The 14433-nt window shown below is 35.9% G+C and overlaps 1 protein-coding gene across 1 annotated transcript; it reads right to left on the reverse strand.

Annotated features, from left to right (window-relative positions):
• Positions 1-8567: 8567 nt before the first annotated feature.
• LOC103989031 (sulfite reductase [ferredoxin], chloroplastic) lies at positions 8568-14164 on the reverse strand. Its single transcript, XM_009407764.2, has 8 exons — positions 13838-14164; positions 11139-11918; positions 10763-11059; positions 10436-10633; positions 10028-10162; positions 9720-9836; positions 9137-9295; positions 8568-9047 (listed from the first exon to the last, which is right to left on the reverse strand). The coding sequence occupies exons 1-8, from the start codon at positions 14006-14008 to the stop codon at positions 8988-8990; spliced, it is 1917 nt and encodes a 638-aa protein (XP_009406039.2). The 5' UTR covers positions 14009-14164; the 3' UTR covers positions 8568-8987.
• Between the last annotated feature and the right edge of the window lie 269 nt (positions 14165-14433).

Below are 14433 nucleotides of genomic sequence, written 5' to 3' on the forward strand. Positions count from 1 at the left end.
AAGCCAGAAAATTCAACAAATGTTACATCATGCTTAGAACATTCAAGCTATGAAGTTTTAGATATGCAAGTTTTACAACATACAAGATAACACTTTTAGAACATGCAAGCTAGCAATGTTATAACATTTTAGAACCTGCAAGCTAGCAAATTTTTGCTTCCTTTGCAATGTTTGAGCTCGCAATTTTGCTTCCATTGCAAGGTATAAGTTTAGCATATTTAATTTTCTTGAGATAGCAACTATTTGCTTCTCTTTATACTACAAGCTAGCAATTTTTACAATATGCAAGTTTTACTACATACAAGCTAGCAAAAAATTTCGAAAGCAAATGCAAGATAGCTTTCCTGTGTAAGCTTATGATTCTTACTTCCTATTGCAATGTGCAAGTTGCAAGTTTTGCTTCTTGAGATAGGCAAGCTTGTGATGTTCAAGATAACAAGCTTTTTATTCTCTTTTGAGAAGTGTCATTTTTGCTTTCTTTGCACAGTGCAAGCTAGCAAAATGCCAAACTAGCAAGAGATAATGTTTTACATGAGGCAAGCAAACAATTTGGCAAGTGTTACATTTGCATCTTCTCTTTAGAGGAGTGTAATTTTTGCTTTCATCTTGAATTGTGTAAGCTAGCTAGTTTGCCTCTTTTCATGATGTCCACGCTAGAAATTCTTGCTCCCCCTTTGTCTTTGTCAAAAAGAAGGGAAGACCCTTTTTTTTTTTTTTTTTTTCAGATTATGACAAAGGTAAGTATCAATTTTATTCGTGCATCATTATATATTCAAATTAAAACATACATAATTTCAAAAACCTTATTTTTCATGCACGATACCGAAAAATAAATCAATCATCATTAATGGGTATATCATACATGATACTCAAACATTAAAATTTTTAAGCATTTATCAACATGTTGATCATGATACCAAACATTCATCATTTAAAGCATTCATGATACATATCATATGCAATACATCATGTACATCATTGTCATAAGTATTACATGCATCATTTCATATTCATGAATATTTCATCATTGTATGCATCATGCCAAATCATAAAATATACAATCATCATTAATGCATGATTCCTAATCATCATTTATTTTGCAACATGATGGTGCCAAATTTGTCAAATTACATCCTACCATACATGATCGAAACTTCTTATTTGTATACATAAAAAAAAATTAATAAATATTTCATGTATTCTTATCATCACATAAGGAATATCAAGAAGAATTATTAGGTGATGAGATAAACATTTCATGAATACAGGGAATTGCATAAAAATCATATCATAAGTGTTTCATGTATTCATATTATCACATGAAGCATACAAGACAACAATGCAAAGAAATCATGTCATGAAGAATATCAATGTGAAAATTCAGCAAAGATCACATGATACAATCGCAAAGCATGATATAATTATGCAATATATTATGAGATGATAATTTATCATATCAATGAAAGATATCAATGAGGATCAATTGTTAGGATCAATTCGTGAATACCAAAGATATGATTCATGGTTCATTAAAATTCTTCTTAACAAGTTCACGATCAAGATTCATATAATTCATAATAAAGCAAATTGATGTACAATCATCACACAAGACATACAAGGCAAAGAAATCTTGTTATTTCTATATTATGAAATATATGATATCAAAGCTCATGATTCATTTGAAAAGATATAGCACAAAGAGTAACTTGAAACATTCTTATCAAGATCATATTTTCAAATATTCCAAGTATCAAGATATCAATATGACACTTCATTAGATTCTAAGAAATCAAAAGACAAGTTACACTTCATTTGAAGAATTCTTTTTTGATAAATGTAGGGAGCATAATGAACGATCTTGATTTATAAAGAACTTCATGTTATAATTATCAAGATCATGATTTTAATAATTATTTTCTTTAGCAAAGAATCACAAAAGCACTTTATTTTTGCATAAGAAATCTCATTGTATTGTTAGGATCAATATATGTATGTGAAACAAATCTTTGCAAGTAAAAACACTATCATCCATATTTGAAGATAGAATTTATAAGCAGGAATCATTTCATCAAATCAATTTCAGAAAAATATTTTATAATAAGTGTATAAGAAAATCCGATTGTTAGGATACCAATTGTTAAGCGAATCTGAAAATGAAATTAATACTTTCATGTATTCGGACAAGATTTTGTTATAGATTTTCAAGTTCAATCATGAAGATAAAACATGCTCATGATCATAAAAATTTTGTATCCAAAACACATAATTTCCAACATGTTATTAAGGCATGTAATAGTGTAAAATCATCATGGCAATTAAGTGATTTGAACATTGAATCAAGAAAGTCCGAAAAATAATCTTAACAAGTTCATGTATTCGAGCACATTTTTGCCATAGTTTTTCAAATACACTCATGAAAATAACACATGCTTATCATCATGTATAGCTTAAAATCTCATGCATAAAATTGTTAATCAAAATATCATTATGCATTTCTTCAAATCAAATATGATTTTTTTTAATCAAAATCGAGAAATAACAATGGAAATCAACGTAATACACATTATTTCTTCTTAACCATGATTTCATATTTTTAATCAAGATCATTTTATTTGTTTATTATAAAATATGTAATATTATCATTTTCGAAATTACTTACCATGATCATAATTTTTTTTTTAAACATGTAATTTTTAAGAAAATTAATTCTAAACAAAAAAAGAAAATACATCATGAAAGCATCAAGTAATTTCAAAATAAATTAGGGGGATTTCGATTACCTCGTTATTGAAAGCGATTAAGGCGTAGTTTGCCACCTCGCCTTTCTTGATTTTCTCCTCGTCTTCGGAGGAGCTCGATTCATCCCACTTTGTGTTTTTCTTCTTTGGCCTCTTCCTTCATTCAAGTTTATTGTTTATTTTAGATTTTTGTTTAATAAACTTATTAAGATTTAGTGTTCGAAGTTCAAGTTCATCATTGTCCTCATCACTTGAGTCATCGCTCAAGTGGTATTCATTTGTCCGGAGTTCCAAATCCTTCCTGTTCTTTGGAAGGTGATTTTGTTTATCATGTTCATCATGTGCATTGTGCACCATTTCATATGTCATCAATGAACCAATTAGTTCTTCAAGTGGTAAGTTGTTTAGGTTTTTAGCTTCTTGTATTGTAGTTACTTTTGAATCCCACTTCTTAGAAAGAGAACGCAAAATCTTGTTTACGAGTTCAAAATCCGAAAAACCTTTTCCAAGAGCTCTTAAACTATTGACGACATCCGTGAAACGGGTGTACATGTCGCCTATAGTCTCGCTTGGTTGCATTCGAAAAAGCTCAAATTCATACAATAAAATGTTAACTTTCGAGTCTTTGACTCTACTAGTTCCTTCGTGCGTGATTTCAAGTGTTCGCCAAATGTCAAAAGCCGTTTCGCACGTAGAAATCCAATTGAACTCATTTTTGTCCAAAGCGCAAAATAAGGCATTCATAGCCTTTGCGTTTAAAGAAAAATACTTCTTCTCCAAATCTGACCATTCGTTCATCGGTTTAGAGGGAAGTTGAAAACTTTTTTCAACGATATTCCATAAATCCAAATTCATAGAAATCAAGAAAACTCTCATTCGAGTTTTCCAATAAGTGTAGTCCGTCCCATTGAACATGGGTGGACGTGTAATAGAATGACCCTCTTGGTTTCCGACGTATGCCATCTTTTTTGGGTTTTAATCGGTTTGAGAGTAAACCCCGCTCTGATACCAATTGTTAGGATCAAGAGCACTGAGAGGGGGGGGGGGGGGGGTGGGGGGGTGAATTAGTGCAGCGAAAATCTTTCGACGATAAAAAACGTTCGAATGATAAAAGTGATTTCGGTGTGAAAGCCGATTCTAAGATTACTTTAACTAAAGATCAAGCGAGAAGACGTTAAAGTCAATCTATGAAGGCAGTTTACAGTTATGATGAAAATCAGAATATAAGCGCAAACTGAAATACGACGTTCATACGATAAAAGCGATTTCAGTATGAAAGCCGATTCGTAAACCACTTTAACTTGAGATGAAGCGAGATGCAGTTAAAGCAAAGATATAAAGGCAGTTTGCAATTATGATGGAAATCAGAATGTAAGCGGAAACTGAAATATGATGTTCGTACGATAAAACTGATTTGCGTCTAAACGCCGATTCGGAAAGCACTGAACTTTGAAACACGTTCGTAAAAGCACAGAAGGCAGTAATCTATTGAGGAGGTTTGCAGTAAAGATAAGATGCTCAAAGTAAATGCAAACCGAGATTTAGAGTGGTTTGGTCAATCTTGACCTACTCCACTTTTGGCTTCCTCCACCGACGAGGTCACCGACGTCAACTAGAGGCCTTCCTTCAACAGGCGAAGGCCAACCATCCTTTTACAGTTTCACTCCTTTTGACGGGCTTAGGAGACAACCCTTACAGAATTTTCTCTCCTCTCTTTAAAGCTCAAAACTTAGAAGAAAAGAGGGAGAAGAACTTTTGGCCTTTACAACAATTTTGAGCTCTAAAAATCATAGAAAAAGATCAAGATTTCGGTGTATGTTGTCTGCTATCAGTGCTGAATGGGTGGGGTATTTATAGCCCCCAACCCAGTTCAAATTTGGAGCTCAAAACTGTCAATTCCCGGAATTCCGGGATCTGACGGTTGCACCTCCTGACTAGAGCGGTTGCACCGCCTGGTAGAGCTCGAAGACTGAGCCTCTGGGCGGTGCCACCTCTGTCAGGGGCGGTTGCACCTCCTGCCAGAGCTCGAAGACTGAGCTCAGGCGGTGCCACCACCTGACTGAGGCGGTTGCACCTCCTGGTAGAGCTCGAAGACTGAGCTCAAGCGGTGCTACCTCTTGTCAGGGGAGGTTGCACCGCCCAGTCTCGCTTGGAGATTGAGCCCAAGCGGTGCCACCTCTTGGCTAGGGCGGTTGCACCGCCTAGTCTCGCTCGGAGACTTAGCCCAGGCGGTGCCACCTCCTGGCTTGGGCGGTTCAACCGCTTGGCAGAAATCAGGGTCCGAATGGGTTGATCTATTCGGTCCAATTTGGGTTTTTCAGGGGCCCAATTGCCCCAAGATTAAGTTAATAGGATCACCTCCCATTTCCAACTTAATCATTATGCTAACTACGATATTTCCTAAGACATTTACTGCAATCTTGCTCCGGTGCGTCAATCGCTTCTTCCGGCGAGCTTCCGGCGAACTTCCGTCGATCATCCGATGAACCCTCGGTGATGCTCCTGCGGACTTCCGGCAAACTCCTGGACTTGCGACGATCTACTTGGTGAGTTCCGACGAGCTTCTTTGGCAAGCTCATGGACTTCTCGGATTTGTTCCCGTAGAACCTCCGACGACTGTCCGAACTTCCGTCGAACTCTCGAACTCCCAACGTGATCATTGTCCTGACTCCGGCGCAACTCCTACTGCATGTCTTATTTTCATCGTAGTTACTCTTGCACACTTAAAACAAAACTTCGATCGAAACAATTAATCTTAAGCAATTAACCAAGTTATCCGGCATGTCATTGGTCCCTCGACGCTTCATCCGATTCTTCGGCGCAACGTCCCCTCCTGCAGCCTATTGCCCAATCGGCCAGTTGACTCTGCAACTCCGATATCCTCGGCACAATACCCACTCTTCTTGGCCCGATGCCCGAGTCCACGGTCCGAAGCCTTCTGTCGATACGTTGACCGATCCACCGGCCCGACGTCCAATCTTCTGACATGTTCCTCCGGCACAACATGATTTTCTTGCTTTAATTATCTCATCCTGATCGAAGCATCCTGCGTCACTCAAAACGCAGATTAAATCATAAATATATATCAAGTAGTTTCATTATCAAAATACGAGATTCAATCATAAACATATATCAAGTAGCATGGCCATGTATAGTCGAGGCCATGTTGTTAGAATAATTAATTAATTTAATAATTTTTTAATTTATTTAATTAGATATATTTATGTTTCAAGAAATTATATGTGAATTTTTTATCATTTAATGAGTTTTAAATTTAGAATCATGAATTTAAATTAATTAATTCATGGAAAAAATAAACTTAAGATTAATTAAAATTTTATAATATTTTAAAGTATATTAAAAATATTAAAAATCGAATTTAATAAGTAGGATCGTATTGAGGTCTGATTTGAATTAAGTTGATTGATTAAATTAGCTAATTTAGCCAAGTACGATCTAGCGCATGTGGTCAAATATAATCTAACCCATATATTTAGGTATGATCCAACTCATGTAGTTAGACATGACATAGTCCATATGGCTATGTACAATCTAGCCCATGTGACCAAGTACAACTTGGCATATGTGGCCAAGTATAACCTAGCCTATGTAATCATGTATAGTCTAGGCTGTGTTGTTGGGTATAACTTAACTCATGTGGCTAAGTATGATGCAACCAATATGATTAGGTATAACGCAACACATGTGGCCAAGCACAACCCAACTCATGTGGCTAAAAACAATTTAATTCATGTAGTTAGGCACAACCCAACCTATGTAGTCGGGCATAGCCTAACCTATGTGACTAGGCATGACTCAACTCATGAGCTAGGTATAGCTCAATTCAATAGTAAGACTTAGAACAACTCAAGTGGCTAAGTATGATCTAACTCATATGGCCAAACATGGTCTAGCCCATGTGGTCAAGGATGACTCAAGTGATTATACATGACCTAATTTGCAAGATAAGTGTGGTCTAATTTAGTGGTGAGGCTTAGCCCAATTTATGAGTGAGGCTCAGCCTAGCTTGTGAAGCTGAGCCCGCCCAACTATGTGATTAGTGCTAGACACATCATTGGTTCTCTATCTAACCCATCGTACCTTAACCCAACCTATGACTTAGAAACAAGCATGTGCAACACACATGACTCGTCCAAGTTCTATGTGGGTTAGTTCGATCTAAGTTAGCACTATGTGATATAACTAAATTTTCTCTTCCTTTATTGGTTTGAGCTTGTTAGTTGACTAAATCAAATAGGTTTGATTGATAAAAGTCGGTTCAAGGTGATTTCGTACTAAAACTTGATTAGTTTAAGCTTATTTGACCTAATTGAAATTAATCAAATCTAAATTAGACCTGTCTAGGATGATTTCAAACCTATTCTATAATGATTTGAGGTTAGTTACGTTATGTCATAATTGAATTGAGTTTGGTTTAAGTCAATTAAGCTATTCTAATTATGATTTTAGTTGTCTGAGGACTATTAAAGATGGATGCAATTTGGAAATGATAATTTATTTCTTTATATTAAATTGATATAATTATTATCATATAATATATGTGACTATATTGAGTAGTCCATATTAGAAGTGTAATTTATGAAAGGAGCTAGAGTCTTTCACAATTCGAAGCCACTAACAAACATAGTCTAGCAAATTATGCATTACGGTACCTCATAATATTTTATCATACTATTTCTTGGATATATATATATATATATATATATATATATATATATATATATATATATATATATATATATATATATATATATATATATGAATGGATAAATATAAATAAATTATAATAATTGATTATATATAAGATGATTCTTTTCGGGGATTATGCGTTATCAAATATGATGATTAGATGATCCATCTATTTATTATTGGGAAAAATATGTCCCCACTTGGATGAGTGAGGGATACCACTCTATTTGCTATTGGTAGGAATTAATCCCATAGAGTATATCTTTTTATTTGCTGTTGGGAGAATATACCATCGAGTGTGATGTATATTTTTATTATATATTATGTTTATCATCAAGATATATTGTATGTGATTGATATATAATTTTATTTACTGCATAAGAATTATAATGCGTTTATATATTAGTTAACATTGGTATATGTTTCATAAAGATTCTTTTATAATTTGAGTTTATATATTAGTTGACATTGCTATATGTTTCATAAAGATTATTTTATGATTTTTAAGACTCCTATCAACATGCATGATTGTTGTTTTTTTATCTTAATGTATTTTCAAAGTAATATATTATTTTATAATAAATCTGAGGTATTTTATAATATATCTTAGGCTTGATTATAGAAGACTTTTTCATTGCTTAGGTCCTACTAAGAACATACAATTTTTTAGTAAAAATAAATCTAAAGATAAAAAATTTGAATTCAAAGATAAATTTTTTTTATAAATTATAAAATAACGAAATGACAATTTATTTATTTTTATAAATCTGAAATGATTCGGTACACCTTTGAAGCCGCTCAATTTCTTAGTATCCTTCTGTGCTGGAAAACAACTAAAAAAGACGTATGACAACTCCCGAAATGGACCAAGAAGCTACTTACCTCAGTTGTTGACCCAGGCAGGCTTCAGTTTCCTCCACCATATGAATCTTTACTGCTCTCTACTAAATGATAAGCATGAGAAAAATGTGTTGAGATCACACCCAAAGTTACATCTAAATATGGTGGTTGTTCCTCACTTCTTGTCACAGTTCTCTTTCCATGGACGATGATCAGTCAAACCAAATAAACATCCAGTCTTTTCAGATCTCTAAACTAATATAGCAAAATACTGAATCATTGTTGCAGCTGTATCCCGAAAGGCTTTATTCCTCAGCAGTAATAGTTTAAGTAGGTTCGCTTCTAATCACTCGACAACAAACACAAACAACGAGCTCTTAGGCTTTAAACTTTCAACCACTGAAAGCAAAGTGCAAGAGAAAGAAAACATTCAATTGCCTCAGCAGCGTTAGGAACAAAACTTCAGATCAGTTCCCATATCATATTGTAAACTTTTGCCATTCAGTTGAGCTGCAACAGCTGCAAATAACCTGATTTAGATCAGTTCCCATATCATATTGTAAACTTCTGCCATTCAGTTGAGCTGCAACAGCTGCAAATAACCTCCATGGCCAACCGGATTCGTGACCTTATTCTGCTACTGTATTAACGCAGCCATGGCTTTTATATGTCTACCATCCGCAACTTGAGATTAAACTGCTATGCTGTCTCCAATGGACCCTCCCACTTCTCTACCAGCTCTTGCAATTTATCAAAACCCTGCAAAATAGTAAAGAAAATATATTTACAAATTTTACATATAATATCTGGTAATTGGTAGTATCAGGCAAATGAAATCTGATACTCACTATCCGAGTCGTGAAGCTGCCAAATGATTCACCCTGCAGGCGCTTGCTCTTCCAGCCGTAAAACAATGGCTCCAAAACCTTCTCTAGGTTTTGGACCTTCACCTTGTTCGTAAAGCATTTTGCTAACGAAGTCTGATTAGGTGTCCCACCAAGCCAGACCTGAATTGCATTTTAAACAGAACAATATAAGAATTTATGTTACCAAGGAAAGCTTGATGACTTGCATTGGCTAGTTGCAGAATCTGTATATTCTACAATTAGTAATAACTCAGGTTTTCAGCAAACAACACCACTTTTGGATGACTATTAAATGGGGATTTCACGTCCATTATGCTTGAGAGCAAAATGACACAAAGTTTTAGTTAAAACATATAAATTACACAAAATTGTTAAACCTGACTTTGATTGGTACAACTGGATAAACAACTAATGCTGTCAACATAGCAATGGAGTATGAACATCCTATGAAGAAATGGGACATACAATTCTCCCGGCTGATTTATCATTCAGATATTTCCAGTCTATATAATTCCACATATCTAACCATGCAACATTAGCACAAATCATAAGTGCATTTGAGTACCTGGTAGCTGTTGGGACCATCACCAACCAGTCCTAGCTCGGCCATGTAGGGTCTTGCACACCCATTGGGACAGCCTGTTACCCTTATCACAACTGACTCATTGTTCTCTATGCCTACCTGTGAAAAGAATAAGAACCCATTGTCACTTCTCAAAAAAATAAATCTTACCATTATGGAACCAAAAGTTGCATTTTCCTAGGAACCCGTTGTCACTTCTCAAAAAAATAAATATTACCATTATGGAACCAAAAGTTGCATTTTCATAATTATGTATAAATACATTAAGATGGATCAATTAAGGTACTAACCTTATTGAATACAGCTCGAATCCTTTTAAGAATTTGTGGTATCCCCCTCTCAGCTTCTGTTATTGCTAGTGGACAAAGTGGCAGTGCAGGACATGCCATTGCAGTTAAATTAAGAGGATCAATTTCCGTAGGTTGCTGCAAGACAAAACATAAATGCTGAATAATAAAAATACGAAACCATCCATATTTTCTTTTTGGCTATAAATACATTTACTTTCTTAGTTGTACTAAAAAGTACCTAGCCCAGTATACGTTATGAACCTACTACTAAATCAACTTGTTGGCTCTAATATCTCTAGTCCATTAGTAAACCAGACTTTCCTTTTAAAGACAGTCAACTTGGAAAATTTCTTTCATAGAGCAGAAATAATTTTCTTAAAGTGAAGAACAAAATATGACAAGCTTTACCAGTAGACCAGCTTGGGCAAGTGCTGCGGTGATAGGTTCTTCCCATGAGTGATGAATGTCGCACAAGATCAAATTCTGGTTCGGTGTAATCCGCACATTCAAGTTATACTTCTCAATTATTTCTCTTAGTGTTTTCTTCATATTCCCACCTATACGCCCGCTATCAATGTGTACTCCACAGAACAATGCACCATTACCCTGCATTGGCAGAGTAGCAATGAAAACATATTACGAAGATATAAACAGATATGGTCTGAAATGACAGAAAATTTTATAGTACCCATCAAAATGTGAAGTTAAAGGGCAAAACCGCACATGAAATTGTACCTGTTCATGCCATCCAAGGTAACTCTTGAATTCCCACTCTGGTAATTCTCTGAATGGCTCGAACTTCTTTCCATAATACTGCTCGACGACTGTGCGGAATTTGTCAATCCCCCATTCACCAATCAAATACTTCATTCTACTATACCTGCGGTCATCTCTCCTCCCATTTTCTCTTTGTGTAACAACAATAGCTTTTATAGCATACAAGATGTCTTCTTTTGGTACATAACCTAAAGGCTCCCCCAGACGAGGGAATGTGGTCTCCACCCTGTGTGTTCTTCCCATGCCTCCTCCTACCTACAAAAGCAAGTTGCAATGGTAAAATTGAGTAGATCACATAATAAAACATAACATAACCTGAAGTAAAATCTATTACATAAATATTGAAGCCTTGAGGTTCTCCATCAATATCAGAAACTACGACGACACCAATATCATTTGTCAGGATATCCACAGAGTTGTCAATAGGCACAGTCACTGCAATCTTGAACTTTCTAGGCAAGAATTGAGTGCCATAAATGGGCTCTGGAGAATCAGGGAAATTAGTCGCATGTGAGTTGTCATTACGAGCTTCGACTACTTCAGGGGGCTCTGCTGACATGATCTTTTCCCCATCTAACCATAGATCATAATATGCGCCAGCCTGTGGTGTCAAGAGTGCAGCAATATTCTCTGCAGTTTCCTGAGCAAAGACATATTCTTTTTTGGTATATGGTGCTGCAGGAGCTAATACATTTCTGTTCAGATCACCACATGCACCAAGAGTTGAGCCCATGTTTTTAATAATAGTGCCCATTACAGTTTTGAGGTTCTTCTTCAGGATACCGTGCAGTTGAAATGTTTGTCTAGTGGTCAAGCGGAGAGTGCCTGTGCCAAACTCATCTGCAAGATCATCCATAACCAAGTAGAGCCTGTTCGGTACTTTCCCACATGGATTCTTTGTACGAAGCATAAACTGGTAAGACTTGACACCACGTTCATCTCTGTTAGTTTGTTGATAACTTCCATGAAATTTGATCAGTTGGGTGGCAGCCTCATTTATGTTTGGAGCTTCTGAAGTTAACTCCTCATTTAGAGGATATCTAAGGAAATTGCTTTTCTCCTTGAACAATTCAACCTTGCTTCGCTTTACCTCAGAAGTATCTGGCCTTATAGGCTGCAAAAAGAAAGAAGGCTAGGCTGTCAAATGACATGACTTAAAGTAGCATTTAAATATAACATAATGAGGTACCTCTCAAGCTCACTGTTTAGTGAAAAAAAAAGGGTCCTTGTGATGACACAAAAGTGAAATGATTTATCTAAAACATATTAAGTTGAAGAATTGATGAAAGTTCTTTCTTTAGGCTGAATTGGGCTCCAACCTTTAGCAATTATAATATAAGCAGGATTATGTGGAGATCAGCAAAGGGAATAATTAAGAAGCTTTGCACAGACACCAGGGAATAGAAGAAGAAAGATAGGAAGAGAGATAAGAAGAGCAGTTTCACAAATCCACTAAATAGAATAGTATTTTACTAAAAATCAATCATTTTTCATGACTCAATGATTATGCTCTCAAAAATTAAAATTTTTTTCATAGAATTTATAGCGCTCCATGTAATGCTATTTATAGTTCATTAAACAATTCTAGAACAACGGACTATGATATAAGATATTCTAGTTGATCTGTAGTGTTACCAAAATTTCCTGTGACAGTATGATCCACTCTTTGATCCATACAATTATTCACTATCGTTCCCTCATTGATACTAAATTATAAAGTAAAATTTCCACTGTTTACAATCCTTTATTTAATGTCAATCAAGAAGGGATTCTATGTGAACTATAACTTGTTAGAGCAAGGTTGAATTTACTATATATTTTTTCTTATTATCTTCTTATTTTTTGCTCTTCTGCTTCTAAAATTTTCTTGCCTCTGACCATTAAGTAAACAAATTTATTTGAAAAATAAAATAATTTTATTGATCCTTTGCTGAGAGTTCGACGGCACTGGCATCATCCAAGCAATCATCTTTGCTCATTCCAATCCATGTGAAAATATGGTCGAAATTTTCTAATCCTCTTTCAAGAGGTGCGGAGAGGTATTTTATTTGCAAATTACAATTATTTCAAAAGATGCATGCTGGTAGATTCTAACCACATGGTTCAAGATAAAAGCTTATAACCAAGAGGAGCTAATCTAAACATTCTTACTCATGTGACCTTAAACATCGGACTTAAAACTGTATGAAAATATACAAGAATGCCTCTTTCTTAAAACTGCTCATGCACATATAGGTTTCGCTTGAATTTACGGTCAGAAGATAACTTGTAGCAAGGTCTAACAAAAAATAATATCTTTCCTGGGAGTATCATTCAGCATGTCATAAGTGGTTTATGACCAGTTTCTAATGATGTTAACGTATTGGTTGTTCCACAGTGTTCAATTATTGACCATAGTTGTTTAAGAGTACTTTCGATATTGCTTCTGACATACCTTGGATGTACAAAAAAATGTTCTGCATCATATGCTGATGCATTGGAGAACATCTAGACAAATGTTGCCAGATTGATGAAATTGTGGACAGAAGTATGGTACTTACATATATTATAGTACCAATATAAAAGAAGATCTTTCCTTCTTCAGAAAGGCTGACACTCCGGCATCCGCATTCCTAATTAGGGCATCAATTTCTTCTGACGCCTCTGGCAGATGGAACCGGTGTTAAGCCCATTTGAAAATTTTAGGGGTATCTAGTCCGAAGAAAAATTGATCAGCAAAAAAAATGTAGGATTTTACGTTACATAAATATGAGTTATGCTTAGGAATGACCTACAATGTTACCTAGGATTCTAGCCATCTTTAGTAGCTATTCAGTGAATATAGTGGGACTCCAATCGACTTAGAATTTATAATACTAATAAGCGAATAAGGTTCCCGACGTAGACCGGAGCTACAACTCCTAACACCGCTCGAAGAACGACAAAGAGAGGCTAAACTAACATTTCCTTTTACAATACCATCCACACGATCAATTTTCACCATCATCTGAACCAGAAAGAGAGAGAAAAACAAAGCAAATTCACAAATCTTACGGTGGAAACAGCCGTGACAACCGAAGAAGAGCTCGATGAGGACGCCACCGCTAAGCTCCAGGAAGATCGCCCAAATGGAATCAACCCCGACGACCTCAGCCCGCGAAACCTGTGGATCTGCACCCCCTGATCCGCCCCAACTCCAACCCCGCCCGCCGCTGCAGCCGCCATGAGAGATAGGCGAGAAGGCAGAAACCCTAAAGGAAATCTGGTCTTGAGTTGTTCGAGCAGGGCAGATCAAAGAGAGTGAGAGGAGCTAAAATCAGAGGACTGAGAAACAAAGCATAGATTTCCTTTTTGGAGGCCAAAAAGTTGATGGACGCGCGATATATCCACCCAATGTTTCTATATCCGATGTGTTATGTATGGATTTATTGCAGCGAGAATTCTGCGTTGGAATGGGTAATGGTGGGTGACAATAGCATGTGGGCTCCGGAGCCCAAGTTCGTCGAACCTGGATGGATTTGTTGATACTACGCGTATATATTTAAAGTCGGCAAGCAGAGTCGTGCACGTGTGTCCCGGTAGACTAACAAGCGGCCCATTCCCACTTCCATTCTATGGGTCGTAAAAAGCCCACTTAACGACGAGAAAGA

Source organism: Musa acuminata, chromosome BXJ1-6, assembly GCF_036884655.1.
Source record: "Musa acuminata AAA Group cultivar baxijiao chromosome BXJ1-6, Cavendish_Baxijiao_AAA, whole genome shotgun sequence".
Classification (NCBI taxonomy): domain Eukaryota; kingdom Viridiplantae; phylum Streptophyta; class Magnoliopsida; order Zingiberales; family Musaceae; genus Musa; species Musa acuminata.

Excerpts from the sequence above, each read along its gene's own strand:
- LOC103989031 (XM_009407764.2), bottom strand. The coding sequence starts at position 14,008 with ATGGCGGCTGCAGCGGCGGGCGGGGTTGGAGTTGGGGCGGATCAGGGG. Across the intron at positions 10,634-10,762 it reads ACCTTGGATGGCATGAACAG|GGTAATGGTGCATTGTTCTG; the intron begins GTACAATTTCAT and ends CTGCCAATGCAG. Across the intron at positions 9,837-10,027 it reads TTCGAGCTGTATTCAATAAG|GTAGGCATAGAGAACAATGA; the intron begins GTTAGTACCTTA and ends TTCTTTTCACAG.